Here is a 21,629-nt window from a genome sequence, read left to right as displayed (position 1 = left end):
GAGCGTCCCTTCATTTCCTGCAGCTGCTCATATCATTTATCTTGAAGCAGCATTGGGGGATTGTTTTTTGTTTTAAACTTGCCACACTTCCACCCCAAACATTTTCCCTTTTAATCATTATTCTTTACTTCCTGTGGAATTCGTGGGATATCCCACAGGGCCTACTTGCTTGCAGCATTAAAGTGTTTCTATTAACAGCCAGACACGGTCAGAGACCAGTTGCTTTGCTGTGCGGGCAAAGGATTAAAGGGTTTTTTGGTTTGGCTAAATCTAATTTACAGGAACGAAACAAGTATTTCTAAATCAAGGCAGGCAGGAGGAAGAGGATGGACTTTAACAGAGGAAGAAATCAATGCACTCTCTCCATTTGGTTTTTATCCTTCTGGTCATTTCTCAGGCACTTCTAATATCAATGATGAATTAGACTCTAATGCTTCGTTAGAAGGTGCTCACCCCCTAAAAGGCCAAAAATGAGGATTAGGTAGGTGGGTCTTCTAGTGCAGTGATTTTCAACCTTTTTTTGAGCCGCGGCACATTTTTTACATTTACAAAACCATGGGGCACATTGGGGGGGGGCGGCTAAAAAAAGTTTGGACAAAAAAATTCTCTCTCTCTCTCTTCCTCCCTTTCGCTCTATTTCTCCCTCCCTCCCTCTTTCTCCCCCTTCCTCTTTTTTTTCTCTCTTTTTCCATCCCTCTTTCTTTCTCTCTTCCTTCTTTCCTCTTTTTTCTCTTTCTCTCTCCCTCCCTACCTCCCTCTATGTCTTTCTCTCTTCCACCTTCCCTCCCTCTCTTTCTCTCTCTTTTTCTTTCTTTCTCTCTCTCTCTTGTTCTCTCTCTCTCTCTTGCTTGCTTTCTTTCTCTCTCGTTCTCTTTCTTTTTCTCTCTCTTTCTTTCTCTCTCTCTCTCTTTCTCTCTCTCTTGCTTGCTTGCTTTCTCTCCCTCTTGTTCTTTCTTTCTTTCTCTCTCTTTCTTTCTCTCTCTTTCTTTCTCTCTCTCTTGTTTTCTTTCTCTCTCTGAGCTTCGCAGCACACCTGACCATGTCTCACGGCACACTAGTGTGGCACAGCACACTGGTTGAAAAACACTGTTCTAGTGTAGCATTAGGGCTTATTTTTAAATAAACCAATGTATTCCAGAGTAAATTATAATCTGGATATTTATTTATTTATTAGATTTGTATGCCGCCCCTCTCCGAAGACTCGGGGTGAATCTCCCCCTAAAAATGAACCTATATATATGGCATGCCAGTTCAACTCTAAGATTATCCATGTAGCAGCAGCACTCCAGTAATTGTTTGTGGTGGAAGTTTCCCCAGGCGGTCTTGAGTGCAAAAGATCATGAAGGAGGTTTTCCCTGCATTCCCACTCAGCCAAATGGCTCCATTGCAGGGATCTCATCTTGCTTTTCTTCTCCTGTTTCTAATTCAAGCACTGCGAAATGCAACTCTGATATGATTTGTCACCATACCAGCCATAAAGCTATTATTTATTGCCATCCAAACTTATTTATACCGGTCTCTCCTGCAAATAATAATGATGATACCAATCATTGATGCAAATAACACAGAAAGATAATAACTGTATATCATTTTCACTTCTGCCAGAATTAGTTATTGGACTGGAGGAAGAAAGGAAGTTTGTGCTGAAAGTAAAATATTTGCAGATCATATCGAACCATTGCTAGACTGCTTTAGGAAGATGGGGAAATGGACTTTTGTTCTCTTCTTAACCCAATTAATACAAATAAGTAGCAAGTACCAAACCCATCTTTGTCTTATTGATAAGCTTATCATCTGGCATGAAACTCAGTTTTAACATTATTACATTAAATTCTTAGTGAATTTCAGAGAATCGAGGGAATGTTCCTAAGATTGAATCACCCAATAGGAATACATAGGTTTTTTTTAATTAAAAAAAACCTTGTTGATACAATGTTGCAGCTTGTTATTTAGTCTAGTTGGGAAAAGTAGTATTGAAGTAGTATATATTTGGAGTATCTAGATGTTTTCTGACATGTAGACTACTGGACTACTGAAAGATGCAAGATGCAAGATATGTGTAATTTATTTGGTGCGTATCAGGCTATGTAAAATTATGTTTAGAATAATTTGTAGAATCAAAGAAAGCAAACTCTTGTATGATTCCTTGGAGCTATAAAAATAGAATAAAATAAAATACAATGGAAAATATTATTATCACTGGCAATTCACACCTGCAACTGTTTAAGCAAGCATCTGTATTATTTTGTATGAATTTTATAGGGAGTTGAGTCTAAAAAAAATTGCAAAATCACTTGTAGCTGCAATAAGTAGAATGAAATATCCTGGTTTGCTTTGGATATTAAATAAGAATTTCATTGCTAAGGTTATTGAAAAGAGGGGGGAAAAGAAAGAAAAGGCATTCTTTCAATATTTTGTTTTTAAGAAGATGTGATCATTGCAGGAAAGAGTTTTATTTTTATGAATTTCCTTTATTAACAAACTGGGGGTCAAGTTCAAGGCATCACCTGCATCAATACATCTAAATATGTCAGACTTGGAATGTTGTCCATTGATTGTTTCGGTTGTTCAGAAACTTGGAACAGCTTTTTTCTCTCCTCAACCAGACGGAAAAATTATAGCCTTTAATTTTGTGATGCAGAATCCATTCCTGGATTTTTATTTAGAAATATCTCAGTAAAATGGTTCTTTACAATTAACTTGGCGAACACTCTGGATTTTATTGTTTGCATGCAATGCATCCCCAATTGAGCGATTGAGATATCATGATCTTTTGAAAAAGGCAAAGTAGGAGAATGGTTTGATATTATATGTATTGTGGCCAAGGAAGGTTGGCCGTCTGCATTAATGCTTACACTCAGTTGGTGCTGGTTTACTTTCACTTGAATGTGGAAATATTCTATAGAACAATGAAGTATCAAAAGAATTTTTTTCGTGAAAGAATGTCCTAGTACTGGATTGGGCCCTGAGGGAGAGAGATCAGGAAGGGTTTCTCTTGTGCAACCTCAAGTGAAAATTGTCCTCCACCTTGACTTTTGCGGATAAAAACATTGGGAAACGGGGCAAAAAAGAACTGACATTGAATTTTGTATTAAAGGCTTAATAATTCATTTTATTTCTAGTACTTAAAATTAACTTCAGGTTTAGAATACATTTAGTTTTGAATTTAAGTAAGTATAGAATGTACTTACACAAGCGTATCAAACTTTATCAAACTTTAGAAGTAACGATGAAGTAGAGTCAAAACAAAGATTACTGTTTTCCAACTCTGGCTGAAAGAATCCAGTTTTCCTAAAACTAAATGCCTCAGCATTAATAGCTGGAAATTGGCATTTGAGTATCCTGTCCATGTTTTCATTGGGACTGTGGCAGGAGAGGAAAAATGGAAACTGCCTTTCATATTTTTAGGAATAAGTCTCCAAATTTGGGTGGTTTTGTAAATAAAAATTAATGTGGAAAATCAACCATGCAATCTAAACTTCAGCGTTATGCGTGTTGTGCTAATTTGAAATAAGCTAGTGTTGAATTCAATAGGATTTACTCCTGATTAGACATATGTGGTGTCATGTTTTCTAACTGGTATGAAGCAATGGTCAGCAACAAGAAAAAAACCAAATAAAACATTTTGCCAAGAAAGTTAGACTTGAGATTTCTACACATATATAACGGCAGTAATAAACCCTCCAGGGGAAACTTTTGGCTATTAAGAATGTTTAAATATTTTTCAATTATATTACTTAATTTTAGCAGCATTTGCACTTAGTTTCATTAGGATTACACTAAGCATCTTATTAAAAAATTAATTTGATTAATACTTTTGTTGCAGGGGAGAAAAAAAACCTTCAACCATATTAAACATTTATTCTGGTGCAGAATTATTTCATTCTCCGCTCTCAGAACACATTTGAAGAGTCAAACCATCTAATATCCTATTAGATCCTTATTTAGGAAAAGATTTGAGAAGCTTATATTTCATTTTAAAACAAGTTTGTAAACAATAACAGTATGAAAAGTTCCAAGGAAAATCCTGAAAGAAAATGACATAATGAAAATACTACACTTTTAAAATATTTCATGATTTAAACTATATTGCAATAAGATCTGGTTTCATCTGAGAGAGGGGATCAGGAACACGAACTTTTAAAGAAACATGAAGCAGCTTAAATACCCCAAATGATTATGACACTTTTCTCTTTCTGTTTGTAGCTATTGTTTAAAAGTCACACTTTTAGAAATTCAAAGACTAATAAATTGCAAACCCCATTGACATTAAGAGAACTGTGTGAAATGTGCACATATATTCAAATCTCTAAATAAAGATTTTTTAAAAAATCATGTGATGAGAGCAATGGTAGATAGAAGACCTGTTGCAACAAACACATTTTCATAGACATGTTGCAAAGGTAGCGATCTTCAAAAGGGAAGGTTTCCTATGGAATGCTCTGACATGTTTAGACACCTGACACAATCCTAATTTTTAAAGCCACTTCTAATTAAGAAAATAGCTAGACATTTAAAAAATAATTTATATCTGAGATTACAGAGAGCAAAGGAAATACTTTAATTAGGTTCCTTTTGTATTCTTCCAAAGTCAAATAGAAATTCTACATTTCTCCCGCAATATTTAATTTGGGTGTGTATAATCAACGTTCTTGGTTTCCTAAACTCCCCACTGCCATTCACTGCGTCTTTATTCAAACTCGAGAGCGATTTTTTTCTCAGAACCCCCCTTCCCCCCCCCAGAACCCGGTTAATTTTCTTTCTAAATGAGGCTGCCTCTCTTTATTGACCTGGTTTCCAGCGAGGTAAATTGGGACGCTGCTGTCTACTCCTTCCTTGCTCTTCTCATTCATTCTCTGCTTCCAGGTATATGAAAACTCGGGAATATTTCCGAAGGAGAGGCCTCCTAAACTTGTGTAGAGACGGGCAAGGATTAAAACAGAGGGAATTGAAGAAAGACAAACTTTGGGAGCAGGTTGGGGGTGCTGGCGAACTCTTGGGGAGAGTCTGGGCATTCCTTCGCTACTTTCCCCTTGGCAACGAAGGAAGCGAAGAAGCCTGCTGAATAGCAACCCTTTTCGAGGAACCTTGCCATCCGTAAGGAAGCTCAGCGGGAGGCTCTTTATGCCGTGCGTTTAGAAGGACCTTCCCCAAATCTCCAAGCGTCCCACTAGTTGCGTAAGCCCAGAAGAAACCAGCTGAACCAGAGATTGGAGCTGCGGGTCACCGCAACCACTTTTTCCACTCCATCTCTCTCGATCTCTCCCACACACACACTTCCCCTCCGCCCCTCTGCTTTATGGCCTCCCCGAGAAGGAGTCTTCGTTCCTCTTTTGTCTGAAAGGAATACATAGACGGTCCTTGGCTGCCCAAAGGTGCCCTTGCCATTACTGGATAGAGCTCGCCTTCCAGATCTGTTGCCCCCCTCCCCCTTTTACCCTAAAGGAGACTGTTTCTTGAAAGCTTCGGGGAAGGCGGTGCTTTCGGTCAGCTTTCAGTCGCGTCTGCTGGAGACAAGCTGAAGTTGACTGCCAAAAGTGCTATAAAAGCCCGGGTCAGTTGAGAGCTCTTTTTCGCTGTTTCCTAGACGCGCCGGGTTCCAAGAGCGCCTGAAATGCTCGTCTCCTCCAAGGGCAAGGAAGTTGTTTGCTAGTATAAAGCAACAGAGGCGGGGCGACTCTGGGCAACGGTGGCGCCTTTGTTATCGCTGAAATTGGAGGGGTGTGGGGGGTGCGAGAGGGACCCTTCAGAAAAGGAGAGGAAATGCAGTTTTTATATCAAGAATGGGGAAGGTTGGAGCGTGAACTCGGAGGCAGGTATTTTGCTTGGAAAAGAAGGAAGGCTGCTGTCGAAGTCAACTTGGCGAGCATCCCTGTAACACCTCCCCTTCAAGAAACACAAAGAAAGAAAGAAAGAAAGAAAGAAAGAAAGAGGGAGGGAGGGAGGGAGGGAGAGAGAGAGAGAGAGAGAGAGAGAGAGAGAGAAAGAAAGAAAGAAAGAAAGAAAGAAAGAAAGAAAGAAAGAAAGAAAGAAAGAAAGAAAGAAAGAAAGAAAGCATTTTTAATAGCCCCACATACACCCCGAGTAAGCTGTAGCCGGTCCTTTGATGACACCCTTATCTCCTATTTTCATCGACTCTTTTTGGCAAATGTGACAAAGACGGAGATTAATTAATAATTTCAAGTTCAGTTTACAAACGTTGAAGGCCCATAAAAGTTATTCCAGCGGTCAAAAATAAAGAGTTCATTAAAGGGATATGTCCAAAGCTCTTGATTTGCGATGGGTTACCCTTGTAAAAAAAAGAAAGAAAGAAAAGGGAGCGCAGAAGGAAAGAGGGGGAGCATTAAAAAGTATATAAACAATAATTCTAATAAATTAGTGTGCTCCACTGCTAAGTACTTACTAGATAATATTGATATTTACAACTCGGTATACTTAGATCAAAGGTAAAGAAAATACACAATCAAGGTATTTTTCTGCCAGAAACCAATATTATTGAGTCAGTTAGAATTAATTCTGTAATAAATAAACAAATCACTCCCGACAATTAAATCCCAAGCACCCAGAATGCAGAGTAAGGCTTTTGAAGGTTTATTTTCTAAGGAGTCAAGAAAACACTCCAGAATCATTTCCTCTACTAAGAATTCTACTTTTTCTTTTACCTAATGTTCAAAGACTGAATCACGCAGCCGCTAGGAAATCTGCCCTATTTTCTTTGGTAATTTTAGAATCGATGCCCGAAGAGAAGCAATATATTAATTTTCTACGCTAGACATACTCGGGACCGATAAAGAGACACTTACACAAACGCACAAGCACATATGCAAGGACATGAATTTCTAATTAGTTATAGCCAAACAAAACGTTTATTTTCTTTTTCATCAGCATAACTCAGCAACTTTGATGTTTGCTTCCTGCGAGAAGAGTGTTGTATAGCAATATTTCTGTGTTTCTCTGTTTGGCTCTGAATAAACATAAGAATAAATGAATATTTTTACTGTTAATTTTGAGCTGGAGGAGCAACTCGTATTGGGCATCACTTCTGAAGGCCTTTCCGCCCGGCTAGCGAAGATTGTTTGGGGAGGAGGCAAATCTTCCAAGTTTCTGAAGTGCCACTTTCATTCAATCAGTTGGCAAAAACTAGTTCTTATTTCAAAGTCACAGATTCCAGGTTCAGATAGAAGGGGTGGTTCAACCTGGCAGCTGTTTTCTCTGAGATTAGCTCCTTTTCCTGATCACTTGCTATCCGAAACACTTCTTTGCTATTTGCAAAAATCAGGAAGATGGGAAGATGAATCAGAGAGAGAGAGAAGAAATAAATAAATATCTGGTTAAAGACATTTAATGTACAAATTGATCGTCTGAAAGCAAAATTCCCAAGTTAGCTGGGGTGAATAGGTACCCCACTAGGAGGAAGGTACCAATGCTTCTTCGGAAGTAAACAAACAGGGATAGCAGCGCGCCACCCCCGCCTAGCAAGGAAACCACTGTGCAGACTTGACCCCGGCGCACGTTGGCCGGCCGAGGCTTTCAGAAAAGCCCGGAGGTCTGGAGGATTATCTAATCGGGGGGACCTTTCAGGAAGACCCCAGGAGGCTGCGGAGCGGCGCAGCCCATCAGACAGACCTGCCAGTGCCGAGGAGAGTGTGTGCGAGTGTGTGTGTATGTCTGTGACTAGGCGTTGCTTCAGACCCGGGCGAGAAAAAAAGAGAAAGGGGTGAGAAGCAGGATTCTGCAGCTTCCAAACCTCCAATTTCCATTCCATCAGAATGGAGGTCTAGGATAGCTTAAATGGAGAAATGGGAGAGTATCTAATTAAAAAATAAATAAAAAATACAGCAGTTCGCAGGTCTTCCTTTCCCTCCCCCCCTCCCCTTTTTTTGGGAAGTTCTCGTTCCAAAGTCAAATAGTATAGTGTGCTATTGCGGTATAAGCTGCATTGGAATCTTTGGGTTTCGGTGTTTTGTTCTATTTTTAACGCCTGGAGAGACCCGAGGGGACGATCTGTTGCTTCTCTCGAGATGGCTCCCAAGGAGGGGAAGGAGAAAGGAGGGGGTGGGGTGGGGTGGGGGTGGGAGAGGAAGAGGGCCCGTACTCATAGCTTGTCAATTTTAACATTGGGTCACGTGAGCAGCGCCTCCCTGCTAAGGAAGGGAAAAGCTTTCCACGTCAGCTTTACGTCTCCCAATTTCTTACTTCACGGCTCAGCTTCCAAGAGACAGCTGCACTAGGGCGTCATGTTAAGCTCGGCTAATGCGGAGAACCCGAGGTAGCCAGCCACGTTATGGATTTGGACGAGCGAGTGCCCTGCTCCTCGAATATGTATTTGCCCAGTTGTACTTACTACGTTTCCGGCCCTGACTTCTCCGGCCTCCCTTCCTTCCTGCCCCAGAGCCCGTCTTCTCGCCCAGTGCCCTACTCCTATCCGTCCAACCTGCCCCAGGTGCCACCCGTGAGAGAAGTGACCTTCCGGGACTATGCCCTGGAGCCGGCCAGTAAGTGGCACCCCCGCAACAGCCTCCCTCACTGCTACTCCGCCGACGAGCTCAGGCACCGGGACTGCCTGCCGCCCGCCGCCGCCGTGGCCGCTGCTGCTGCGGCCGCCGCCGCCAGTCGGGGCGAAATGTTCGGGAAGAGCGCGGCCGGCGGCGCCTACCACCACCCGGCCACCTCCGCAGTCTCCGCCGCGGCTGCGGCCTCGTCCAGTTTCTATAGCACGGTGGGCAGGAACGGGGTGCTGCCTCAGGCTTTCGACCAGTTCTTCGAGACCGCGTACGGCCCTGCGGAGAACCACTCGGACTACGCGGGCGGCAAGGGCGCCGCTGGAGAGAAGATGCCACCCCCGGGAGCCCCCGCCGCCTCGGGAGCTGCAGCTGCGGCTGCGGCGTCGGGCTCGGAGGCGGCCTGCGAGCGGGAGGCGGCGGGGGAGAAGGAGAGGCGGAGAAGGGCCGAGAGCAGCAGCAGCCCCGCTTCGTCTTCCGGCAACAACGAGGAGAAATCCAGCAGCTCCAGTACGTATAAAGGCAGCGCCCTAGCGCTTTTTATGAACGGGGCTTGAAAATCTTAGCGCACCGCCGCTATTAAATTTTTTATATGCTGTTTTATAAGCAGAGAAGGTTTATGAAGGGCCGTTAGATTTCCCCCAACAAAACTTTGTTGTAAAAAGGCGAGATCACGTGGCGAGGACTGAAATTGGCCGTGAAATACTCATCCGCCAATGGATGCCTTTTAAAAAAAAACACCCCAACCTCAAACTATCCGCCCTCAGGTGGCGATTTTTCCCTAAATCATTAAACAAAGGACTAAATAGAGAGAGGAGGGAGAGCTTCTTGTTCAACCCCCCCTAAATATAATGCACGATTTTCGCCTGTAAAATTTGTTCAAAAGGAGATTTCAGACCCCTTTGATAGCCATGTAATCCTGCGATTAATACACACAAACACTTACACACATACTATAAAAGTCATGTGTGTTATCCTTAAAAGCTTAGTGAGGTACTTGGATTCAAAGCCACCCGAGATTTTATGGATTGCGGGAGAACAGGCTCTAACAGATGAAGGGAGGGCCTGCAGGAGCAGCTATATATTAAGAGCAACAACTTTAGTTATAACCAGCTCTTTTGTCTAAAAGAATCAGTTTCTCCTAAGCCCTGTTTGAGTTAAATGCTGCCTTGTGCCCAACAATTGGTTTCTCACAACTGTCCTTCAAGCTGTCACAGCTTGGTTTTTTTAACTTGCCATTTTTCTCTCTTTGAAGACTTCCTTCAAGCACTGGGGGTGGAAAGGACCTTTCTAACTAGGAGCAGAGAAAGGAAACTTGACAAGTCCTTTTTTTTAAGTGAGAAAGGTCGGAATATTTATATTTAATCCCTTCAAAGTTAAGATGACAAAAGAAAATGCAAAGCTTATTTTAAGGAAAACTGGAGGTTTGCATCCAGTGCAGCTGAGATGGGAAGAGAATTTTTGACAGGGCCAGGGGCTTTGAAAGTGTAAAATAAGTTCTCCTGGTAAGAATCAGTGAACTAGGTGGTTATCTGAGATAGTGAAAAGGTTATTAAAGAAAAAGGACAATGCAAAACCAGGAAATGTTTCAGATTTAAATCCTGATGTCATAATGTATTGACAAGTGAAGTAAATGCAGATATAAGCAGTAAGATTTTAATCAGAAGATCCAGAAGTTAATGAATTCTGGAAGTCTAATGAGTTTCAGTGGAATGGCAAAAGTTAGAGCCCGCCCAAGAAGCTTGCTTTTTTTAAAAAAAGAAAATGGCTAAGCTTTGATTGTAGAAATGTGGTAAAAGCGTTACATTGGGGTAGCAAGCAGCTTGAGCCCTTCCTACCTAAAACCCTGTCTTGGTGGAAAATACTGTTCAAGACCAGTTGGGCAGCGCATGGAGACGTTGCCCATTTTCAAGACCACAAAAGCTCCAGTCTTGAGCAAACATGTTCAGAGCAGAAGAAGTAGCACTGTTGTTTGAAGCAGAGCTTCAAAGAAAGGTCTTTTTAGATTAAGACAGCACCTGCAAGCTATTTCCAGGAGATAAGGTGAAATTAACATACACAGCTGCTGAGTAGGAGAGATCATCGCTATTATGAGACTTGGTAATAATGAGACAAGAGTTTCTTAGAAAAGAAACATATGGATGCTCTTCATTCAATATTAGTGCCAGTCCTCCCTCCAGCCACATCTCATTCCAGACTTAATGGCTTCTGCCTTTATGTTTTGTTCCACAGGTGGACAACGCATCCGTAAAAAGAGATGTCCGTACACCAAATACCAGATTAGAGAATTAGAAAGGGAATTCTTCTTCAGTGTCTATATAAACAAAGAGAAACGTCTTCAGCTCTCACGAATGCTCAACTTGACCGACCGTCAAGTAAAAATATGGTTCCAAAACAGAAGAATGAAAGAGAAAAAAATTAATAGGGACCGACTGCAGTATTATTCGGCTAATCCAATACTTTAAACCTAAAACTTGTAGTGTTTTTCTATATGAGATTAAATTCAGATGTCACCCTTGATAAGGTCGAGCCACAGGGTTACTGGTAAGGAGGAAGTGTGTAGAGGCTCCAAGGACTCTAAAAAACTAAGGTGTTTTTCTGCCCTAACCTCCAAAGTTGACCAATTATTTTTTTGTTGTGGCTGAGTTTTCTTTTCAACTGTTTTTCTTCATCTTTACACATCGAGTGGGATCCATTTAACTCTTGCACCACCCTTTGCAAAAGCCATTTGCATCCCTACAACCTTGCAATTGGGGTGAGCACATGTGAAAAGCCGGGAGCGGATTCCTGGCTTCACAGTGTGGTTGTGGAGTGAAAACTATGTTACCTTAATTGGAAGGTCAATGGGAAGACTATGTTACCTCTCATGGAAGGTGCATGGGAAGACTCCCCAGGGCACCATATGTGCTGGAGGATAACTTCAAAAGGAAATGTCCCAAGTGCCTGCCATCTCTACTTAGGCAATCCCTGGCCAACCTACTTGTCTTCCCAAATGACAAATTATTATTTCTCCCCACAATTACACCCCAGCCCCTCAAACAGAGTCAATTTCCTTTCAAAAGTTCTTCAGGTAATAATTTGCCATATATGGTAAGGAAACAATCACTGAGAAGACAACAGAAGTAGGCTTGTGAAATACAATTTTTAATGAATAACAATGTCGGAGACAAATCATTATGTCCATATTTAAATATTGAAGTGAATAAAGTATTTCTTAAACCTGTGTGGGAAGAGAAAAGATGAAAGACTGAAATAATAGTTCTAAAATGAGAAAGTAAAAGTTTAAAATGAGACAAAGAGATTTTTTTAAAAAAAATTCTGTTCCAGATACTTCTATTCCAGAAATATACCTGGAAAAGTTCAGTTTGGCAAATATCAAATATGTTTAATTTCAATTTAGATATATGTAATGCACTGAAATCAAAGAATGAAAACCACTAGTGTTTCATAAGAAGGCCCATTATAAAGCAAACAATGTAAATAAGGGGGATTTGTTGTCATATCTTATAGTTAGCCTTATACGTCCTACTTTGCTGTTAAGCAGCAACATTTTAAAAATAAGAGTTTTGGGAGTGTGTGTGGATGTGTATATATGCACACACCTACACATACGCACACACACCTACACACAAATAAATATATATATAAAAACACAAAGATTGGAACTCCAGCCTGATGATGGTGAATGTGATTTCGCCGAAACGTCGCATAGACATGCAAAACATTACACAGGGCAAAACCCGAACTCAGAACAATCTACATACATATACCCGTGAAAATTTACGAAAACAAATATATATATATATATATATATATATATATATATGTAGTCTTTATATATATATATATATATATATATACACATACATACACATACATACATACATACATATATATATATATATATATATATATATATAAAGACTACATATATATATATATAAAGACTATATATATATAGTCTCCCTTAATTTTAAATATTCAGCAAAAATATGTGATACATACATATACATGTTTCCAACAGAAAAAACATATATATATATATATATATATATATATATATATATATATATATATATATATATATACACACACACACACACACACACACACACACATACATACACACACACACACACACACACATACATACATGTTTTTTTCTGTTGGAAACATGTGATATATATATATCTGAAAGAACCAAAGAAGGTGTGAAAGGAAAAGCGACATGGTTTTAATAGGAAGAAAAGCTATTTAAAGTTCTATATCTGTTTACAAAGGATATGTGTTTTATTGTAAAGGTCACTTACTGTTGAGCATATCTGAATGTATGATTCATACCATAATGGTGTTTTATAAGACTTGTATGATTTAAAATGGTTTTGTTGCCATTTTCCTAATATTTTAAGTGGGTTGTTTCACTTGGAAGGTGTCAGATGTTTCTTTTCTTGTTTAACCTGTATACTACCAAGGCTGTTTTTACACTGCTTCCAGAATGGATAAAATTTCTTTTGTGCTTAATGAATTGAAATACTTTTAGATTCTATCACTGTTTTTTTTGGGGGGGTGGGGGTTGAAACCTGTATTTTGTATGTATATACTGTTTTCTTTGAATATGGGAAAGCTTTTTCTTGCATGAGTCCAGTGGAATCCTGCACATTGAAAATAAACAACATGTGAGAAATTTACAGGGGTTTTTTTAATTTTAAAAAAAAAGATTTATGACGCACCCGTGGATCTTCTTTGACCCAGACTGGAAATCTGAAACATGAGTTTTGAGTTAATTGCTTTGGTGGAAATCCCACTCACCTATTGGTTGTACTGAGTTCTGAGAAGCCAGGACATCAGGTCTGGTATTTATGAATGCGTGGGCAGACTGCCGCTGGTAGGAGGCCAGGTTTGAATGGATTGCAGGGAAAGGGGCGGAGGTAAGGGGAATCTGCCTTCAAATAACTGCAGGGTATAGACTTGGTGCTTTTGTTCATAGATGTAAAACACATTGCAAGACCTCAAGTGTGTGTGTGTAGCCCTTTGTTCTGGTTTGTTCCAAGCATCATACACCTGAATCCAGAACTGGAAGTTGACAAGAGCCTCAGGCAGAATTCAAAAGTGGAAACTTACTGAGATGGGTTTATATGCCAATACTGCATGAGATGCCTGGAAAAGGGATACCCCTCTTGTGAGCTACCCAAAAGCACCATAAGGCACAGGCTAGTTATACAATATAAGACCTTGCCTCTTTGAAACCCAACCCAGTGCCTTTGGGCAAAAAGAGGGGACTCAACCTTCTCCCCCACCCCCCAACCTTTCTTCTTGCCATTCATATACATTTAGTACATATTTTTACCTCTCTGGGTTTATTGGCTTTGAACTTCTGTATTGCTTTGGACATCACCCATAAACTTGAATTGAAGGGCTCTGGACTTTTGCTGGTGACCCCCACCCAGTCTGACAGCGTCTGGTCAAAGGAAATGCACAAAGATGGGGAGAGGGAGTAGAGAGGACTTGCTTGTTTGTTTATTTTGCTAACATGCTACAAAGGAATGCAACTCTTAAAAGGCAGAGATAGAAAGATAGATGGAGAGAGGCAGACAGACAAGCAGAGAATAGTGGGGTGGCCATAAACATCCCGCCAGCCACTTCCTTTGCCAGTTAAAAATTAACTGGTTATTCAAGGGCTAGGAGTTATGGAGTTTGTCTATTTGTGGAAGGGCATAAAGGAAAGGAAGAAGAGGAAGAAGAGGGAAGGAGGAAGGAGGGGAGGGAAAAGTATAAAGATAGGGGGGAAGGAAAGTAGAAGTAGAAAAAGATAGGGCAAACAAGGAGAAACAAATCCTGTATGTACGTCTAGGGCAAGCAGTCATCTTAAAAAAACAACCTCATGATGTTTCCATTTAGATAATGAAAGGGGAAGGGTTTATAAGCCAGGCAAAGGTTTTACAAATGTCTGAAATATGGAAGGTGATCTTGTCTGCATTGCTTTGATGTTATGAATAAGGCTGTTTTAAAAACTAGCTGGCTAATTTGTTCCGCTGACAGCCACAAGAGGGCGTTCTTCAGATCAATGTCAAAGCCGCACAGGGAGGGGAGGGGGAGGAATATTCGGGCCTTTGTTCTCCAAACATCCAGGGAGCCGTACATTATATTATTTCACTTTTCCATGATCATATTTACAAAGAAAAGGTGAACCTGATGTCTCACCTCTTCGGCATAAACTAAAAGGTTGGCCAGAAGTTACTTCAGAAAGTTGCTTCTTCAGGTTAAGAACACTACGTCCAAAGGTGAGTATTTCTTTGAGAAATTAAACTGAGAAATTAAGAGGGAATGAAGTAATTGTCAAGGTACATTTGTGTGTCCTTCAAGGCAATTTAGTTAGCGCCTAAAGCTTTTCGGCTGGAAATAAATCTTAAAAGGCGTTCTAACTTTTTGGAAATCAACAATGATTAAATCTGTGGTTGTAATTGCGATTTGGAATCTTTTGAAGTTTAGTGTTGAATCTTTCAAAGCAACAACTGCAAAAAAATATTGCAAAGGTTTTGTGGTCCTAATGCATGAAGAAGTAAAAAGATATAAGATAAAGCAAGTTTATTTTTTATTTTTTTTAAAAAAAATGAATCCATGGATATAATGAATCTCAAGGCGTGTAAAGAAATTTGCCGGCTAGATCAACAGACCTGAAAATGGCAGTTCTTACTTGATGGCATTGTTGGATTTTGTTTGTAGTTAACTTATTTTAACTTGACAGGGCTCCTGTGTTGATTAACATCAATAATTGTTGTGTACCTTTTTCTTAGAGGGGCAAAGTTATTCCCCTCCGCTAGGGAAAGCTGGTAATTGATGTAACAGGAAGTGAAGAAAGTGTCCTTTTCACTTAACTCTCCTTCCCATTTCATAATGAATCAGATTTTGAGTAAAGGTTGAATTTAAAACAGCTATATCGATCTATATTTATTGATTTGTAGCGGGTATAGTCATAATCAAAGAGGCAAAAAGTTAATGGCCTCATATCTTAATCATGCTAAACACGCTAAGAGCTCAGTGATGCTAATTTTATTTTGTCTTTAGAAAAATCGAACTCTGAAAAAGAAGCTCTTGTGGTATTTTATAAACACAAGGTTCCCTGAGCTTACAGGATATGACTTATGCTCTGCTTCCCATTCAGTTCAATAGAGTTTGAAAACCCATTACTTTCCTTGGAACATAGATTCCCCAAAAGAAGAAAAAGACCTCTTGGTTTCTGAAACTTCCAGGTAATGAACTTAGGAAGAGCTAGGTATGTGCAGGGGACTGGGCTATACGTCTACATCAGATGTATACATCTACAATGTCACGCGTAGGCTAAATTAGGGTGAATGCTCTTGATTTATGAAATCAAAGGATTGTGTTGATCTTGTGATGTAGCTTCTTGAATTAATTGACAAAAGGATCAGAGACTTCTCAGTGTGTTCCTGATTCCCATTTTCTGTCAGAAGTCTTCCTCTGATTCTTACACGTTTTAGTTCTGGTCCTATGAATGTTGTGTCCTTGAGCACCATCTTTGAAACTGAATTGTTGAAATGTACAGTTGAAACTTCAAAAGATGAATAGGGTGGTAATCAACCCTTTGCCACCAATATTACATAGAAACCAAGTATTAAGAAAAGTATTGAGCTAATTCCATGGCGAAAACCTCCACCCAATTCCTTAATTTCTAATCCGGTTGACAAATTACATTCTTTTGCATACCCCTGTCTTGGAGTAAGAAATCTTAATTTGGAAAATGGTGCCAAAATAATTTAAGGATAAGATGGCTCTTTTAAAGTTTTCTCTTCCAGTCCAAAAACTTCTAAATTTTCTGTGACCTTTGGATATTGCTCTAATAGAGGTTTTTTATTTTTAATTTCTTATGACTGAAAGCCTATCTTCTTTTTGTATGGTCCACAGAATGACTATTTTCTCTTCTACTGTGTTTCACAACATCCTAATAATATCTGGCCTTGTCAAACAAGAAAGAAAATATTATAAAGTGCATATATGCTGCCAGATCCTTTTTCCATTTAATTTGAACAAATATATAAATCAGGGGGACTGCTACAATGTTCCAGGCATTGCCATTATATATAAAAAAGATCATTTGAGGACTTCAGTTCAAAAAAATATCAGTTTTAATTTTTATTTTGAAGAATTAACAAAATAGCACAACCTCTTTCTCAAGTTTTTGTTTATGTTATTGTTTATCGCTATGATTTTTCTTAGCTTCTGTATACATATTTTTATTTGATTTTATAAATTAAATATAATGTTTATTACCTATAGTTACTTGCTTCAAATAGGCAGCCATAGAAGTTTAACACACACGCACTCACACACAGACACACACACTTATCCAGGGTCTCACCTTCTGGATTTCAATGGATCTGCTATATAATATTTGGGCACAGGCTCACATAAAGCAAGGTTTCTCTTATCAATATTGAATTCATATTTCATTTCATTATTCAATCCGCTCACAAAATTTCCAGTAAAACAAATTTTATTTAGAAATCATCATGCTTCTTTATCTCAAATGTCATTTGTAATGTGGGAGGTGGGTGGAGGAATCTGCAAAATGGATTCATCATTTTAGCTATAATCTACCTGGCATTGCCTAGATTAAATCTTTTTGAGGGAATGACCCACTAATACAGAAATCAATATCATTCCCAAAGTCATTTGTGAGTTGAAATGCTAATGACTTTTATTAAAAATGAATTACATGAAGGCTTCAGGTAATAGAGCATTTGTGAAAATAATTACCTGAAGCTATTTGCTATTTGTTCAAAATACCACTGAATTCAAAAGAAGGTATTCCCACTTAACTCCTGTTATTGCTATAAAATTACCCTCATGAATCATTTTCTTACAATCCAGAGGTTCTGGTGTAGATCTCAGAAAGCCTTCCATTCACTTCTCTTTAGATGTGAAAAGACCATGATCCCTTCCCCCAAATGTGTGGGTTTAGGAAAGATTGTGTTGATTTCAGCCCAAATATTCCCTGGATAAATATATACTTTAAAAGGGGCATTGCCTCAACTTAACTAACCTATTTACAGACCCACACAGTGCCTTAAACTCAACTAACCTACTTAAAAATCCACATGTGTAACTTGGCTTAGATTGAAAGAGAGGATTTTTGCCCAAATAAATCCCATTGATATCAATGAAAGCTAGATAATTACCAGAAGGTGGAATTTCAAATTCAAGACAAGCATTCCAGGATAATAATAATAATAATAATAATAATAATAATAATAATAATAACAACAACAACAACAATCATCACCATCATCTACATTTAAAGTGCAAATACAAACCACATTTTAAAGGAAATTAATCTCTAAAGCCTGGTATTCATTCCTGCTTTTAATTTTTCTATAAAAAAAATAGTTACTCATTCTTGTGTGACAGATCTTCAAAAATAAAATGAAAATTACTTTTGTTATTTTCACCTTTCTTGCCCAAAGACACATCCAAGAACACAATAGCAACAGCTACGTAATGGAGAATAGACTTTTTGAGAGTTCATCCAGAGGGAAAGCTAGCTTTGCAGCAGTTATCATTTTGACAACTTGATACTTTCAACAGTAAAGAAGATGCGCTGCTCATATTAATTCTATTTTTGATTTATGAAATAAAGGCAGAGACCATAAATTTGGAAGTAGGCGGTTTCAGGTTCCAGACTTTTTCCTCTTTCTTCTCCAACTCACTTCCTCTAAACTGAATCCTGAAATCTCAATTTGCCCATATAAATATAAAGCCCCATTTAATTAGCATACAATGCTGCTTTCCATGGTTTTTTTCCCATCACTGTGGGAAACAATAAGTGGCTAGCACCTCCTTCTGCAAAATGGAAAAGGAAGGAAATGAAAAATCCACCTAGGTTAGCGGTTTAACTTTTTATTTGCTTTTCTGTTGGTTTTTTAAAAAAAAATATTTTGAGGGGGTGGGGATGGCTAATTTCAGAAAAAAATGCCTAACAATTCCATTAGCATGATCATTATATTCCTCTTGGTTTCTTGAAAGATTGAGTGCCTGCAGTCAGTAAGGGTGGCTCCCATCCATCCACTTGGCCTGTACAGTTTCCAGATCCCTTTCAATTCCTTGGTAACTCCAGCAAGGTGATTCAAATGTGAGCTTGTAATGTTACTGGTCCAAATCTTTTAGCTCCACTCAGTTGTGGAACTGGTTGTGTTTACACACAAACTACCGCAATCTCCTAGAAAAACATCTTGGCAGAATGAAAATAGAATGTGTTACAAAAATGGTCCTAAGAAATGTAATCACGCCCTGGTGGTTAATGTTCGAGACTCATTGCTAAGAGTTTAAAATGTGACCACTAAACACAATGCTCGCCAAAGTAGCTTAGTTGCTCCAGAATTGACCATTATCTTTTATAGTTAAGAATCAACTGCATATTATTAGTTTTACTCCATTGGGTTTGACGAGGCAATTTGCTCTTTGCCTTGCCTTGGCCTTGTTAGGTACTTCAAAAAAAAGTCTGACAGAGGAATCCAGGCACTTCTCACCCGATCCAAAGCCTAAGTCAATGTGCCCCCTTATTTTACCGTTGACCTCCCTGGGCTTCGAATCAGACCCGAAGTGCCTTGACCATCAAAGACATGCATTTGGCTCCCAAAACATGCCATAATAAAAGCAACTTGAATGTCTGGTCGCTGATGCCCTGTACTTGGGATTAAAGGAGCCCACAACTCTCATAAATGCAATTCCGGGATAAGCTGTGAAATATCACAGTCGTGGGGGAAAAAACCCGAAGAGGTTCCATCCTTACCCGTTTCTCTTCTTGCTGCTTTTTCTTCAGCCTGGCGTGGTTGAAGCTTAAAGGCTTGTTGAACTAGGACAAAGGTCTGATTGAACTCCCCAATCTCGGGGAACGGGGTGTTCCTGATAAGCCGAGATGCAGATTGTCATGGGGCAAGCCAGACAGAATTACCATCTTTCTTTGGGGATATGTATTCTCCTAAAAGATCTGGACGCTCCTCTGTTATTTCTCTCTGTCTCTGTCTCTCTTTCTACTTCCTTCTTTCTTCCTTTCTTCCTTTCTTCCTTTCTTCCTTCCTTTCTTCCTTTCTTCCTTTCTTCCTTCTTCCTTCCTTCCCTCCTTCCTTCCGAACATCACCACCACTATGATAAATTATGCCTTAGGTTAATAATCCAGAAAACTCCGAAGTCTCTGCAATCTTGTTCATTTCCTTTAGTTTGGCAATGATAGGACAGATGCTGATTCCCTCTTTGCAGCTGTGTGCAGTTAATGAAAGCCACAATCTTGAGATGAACTAAATGTTAAACTTGAAAACCATTTTTGGGGTGGATTTGGACCTTTGCATCTCATTTCTGTTGGCTTTGACAAAGAGAAGAGAAACAGGCTATTCAGATCAAAGCAGATTGTTTTTCTATTTCTTCTGAGTAGAACCAGGTCTTGGGAAGGAGAAAAACTGGAACACAGTTGAGTCGCATTGCAGTGTCTGTTTCGTTATTTCTGTCCAAGGCTTCGCTCACCAGTACTACTAACCAACAAAACAGTTGTCTCTGTACTAATAATTTTGGAAGAAATGATATTTCTCCAAATATCTGATAATGCTCCTTTAACATTAACAGCCTGTAAATGTGTAGGAGAAGCCGGAGAAATATGCACAATCTTCCCTCGAGGCGTGGGAATGAATTGGGGGGAGGGGGAGAGAGAGAAGTACAGTATTTCTCCTTTTTGTTGAGTTTGCCCTTGCCCTGCATAGCGTCTTCCATGGTCCAGTTCTGCCGGAAGCCATCTGAGGCTGAAGCCCTGGCTGCAGTTCTTGGAGGGTAACGGTGGGAGAGAAAGAAGCTAGTGGAGAAAACTGGCCTCCTCGGTTGGGGTTGGGGGAAGGTGATTTTGTGCCTTTCCATAAAGATTTTATGGTCCTGCAAAGTTGCAACAACCCCCTTCCGGGCTTCCCTTGCGCAGACCAGGAACCCGAGGAGGGGCATCCATTTCTACTCGCCTTCGGAAAACTCTCCCCGGCTAGCCCGCCTTCTTCTTCCCACTTCAAAGCGACCTGTCTGCGGGGAAGCTCTTAGGAGGGGAAGGCGATTTCCTTCCCCTGGGCCAAACAAGTCCGATGGGAAGCCTGGGGAGCAGGTCGCCTCTCTTGCTCTCTCGGGTTGGGAAGGGCGAGTGTCATCCGGGGAGCTTTGTGTCTCCTATGAAAGCCAAGGGTAAGTGCTGCAGGGGGAGAGGGCAAGGGTAAGGAAGCCTCCGGGCAAAGGCTTGGGCAGAAGGAAACGCCTCGCCTGGCCTCCTCGATTTCCTTGGCATTCCTGGCATTTTGGAGGGCGTTATGGGCGAAGGCGTGGTGGATGCCAAAAGGGAACCCAGCTAAAGATTGACTGCACGGTACTGAATTGTCCAAAAGAATATTTCTTGCCCGCTTGGGAACTGAGACAGGCGATCAGTTATAGTGCTACTAGCTGGGGTGGCTTGGAGAGCACGATGGACTGAAACACGAACTGGCAGCCTTTCCATGTTAAACAAGGAGAAGACCATTTAAAAGGAAGCTTCCCAAAAGATGCCAAGAGCGCTTGAGGGTTCAGCCCTCCAGACCTTGTTTGCATGGCTTCCAAAGCCACAAGAAGCCAAGAAAACGAGGTGGGGGAATGGAGTCATTGCAAAATTCATCCGTCTCGTCTTCTGGTCTCTCTCTTTCTTGTCTGCTGGCCGTCACAATTATAGATTGGCTGTACATAATTATTTAGCAATTATTTGGCCATTTCTGGATGAAAAGAGGTCTTGTGTTCAAAAAGAGGAAGAAGAAGAGGCGCCTCTCTTATCTAAATGCAGATACTTAACAAATATTGTACATTGTTTCTATAATTCAGGGCTCATGCCCTGGATAAATCCTTAAACCGAACCGGAAATTCCTAGAAAGTAGGAGGGTGGAAAGGTTTTGCCAGATTTTCCTTGTTTTCATTTCCGACTTGGACTTCTGGTTTAATTGATAATTACGGATGGAATCGCCTTTGAAAAACAAACCCTAAAATCTTTATCTTGCTGTTGGTATGGTAATTCTATACTGGGTGCTTATACTGTGATTTTTATTTTATTTTTTTGCTAAGTAG

General features: G+C 40.0%; 1 protein-coding gene across 1 annotated transcript; it reads left to right on the top strand.

The window, feature by feature from the left end:
• The first annotated feature begins 8,106 nt into the window (after positions 1-8,106).
• HOXA11 (homeobox A11) lies at positions 8,107-12,286 on the top strand. Its single transcript, XM_070726949.1, has 2 exons — positions 8,107-9,011; positions 10,734-12,286. The coding sequence occupies exons 1-2, from the start codon at positions 8,285-8,287 to the stop codon at positions 10,964-10,966; spliced, it is 960 nt and encodes a 319-aa protein (XP_070583050.1). The 5' UTR covers positions 8,107-8,284; the 3' UTR covers positions 10,967-12,286.
• Positions 12,287-21,629: the final 9,343 nt, after the last annotated feature.

This window comes from Erythrolamprus reginae, chromosome Z, assembly GCF_031021105.1.
Source record: "Erythrolamprus reginae isolate rEryReg1 chromosome Z, rEryReg1.hap1, whole genome shotgun sequence".
Taxonomy (NCBI): domain Eukaryota; kingdom Metazoa; phylum Chordata; class Lepidosauria; order Squamata; family Dipsadidae; genus Erythrolamprus; species Erythrolamprus reginae.
This window is presented reverse-complemented; position numbering and strand designations above follow the sequence as displayed.

Excerpts from the sequence above, each read along its gene's own strand:
- HOXA11 (XM_070726949.1), top strand. The coding sequence starts at position 8,285 with ATGGATTTGGACGAGCGAGTGCCCTGCTCCTCGAATATGTATTTGCCC. Across the intron at positions 9,012-10,733 it reads GGAGAAATCCAGCAGCTCCA|GTGGACAACGCATCCGTAAA; the intron begins GTACGTATAAAG and ends TTTGTTCCACAG.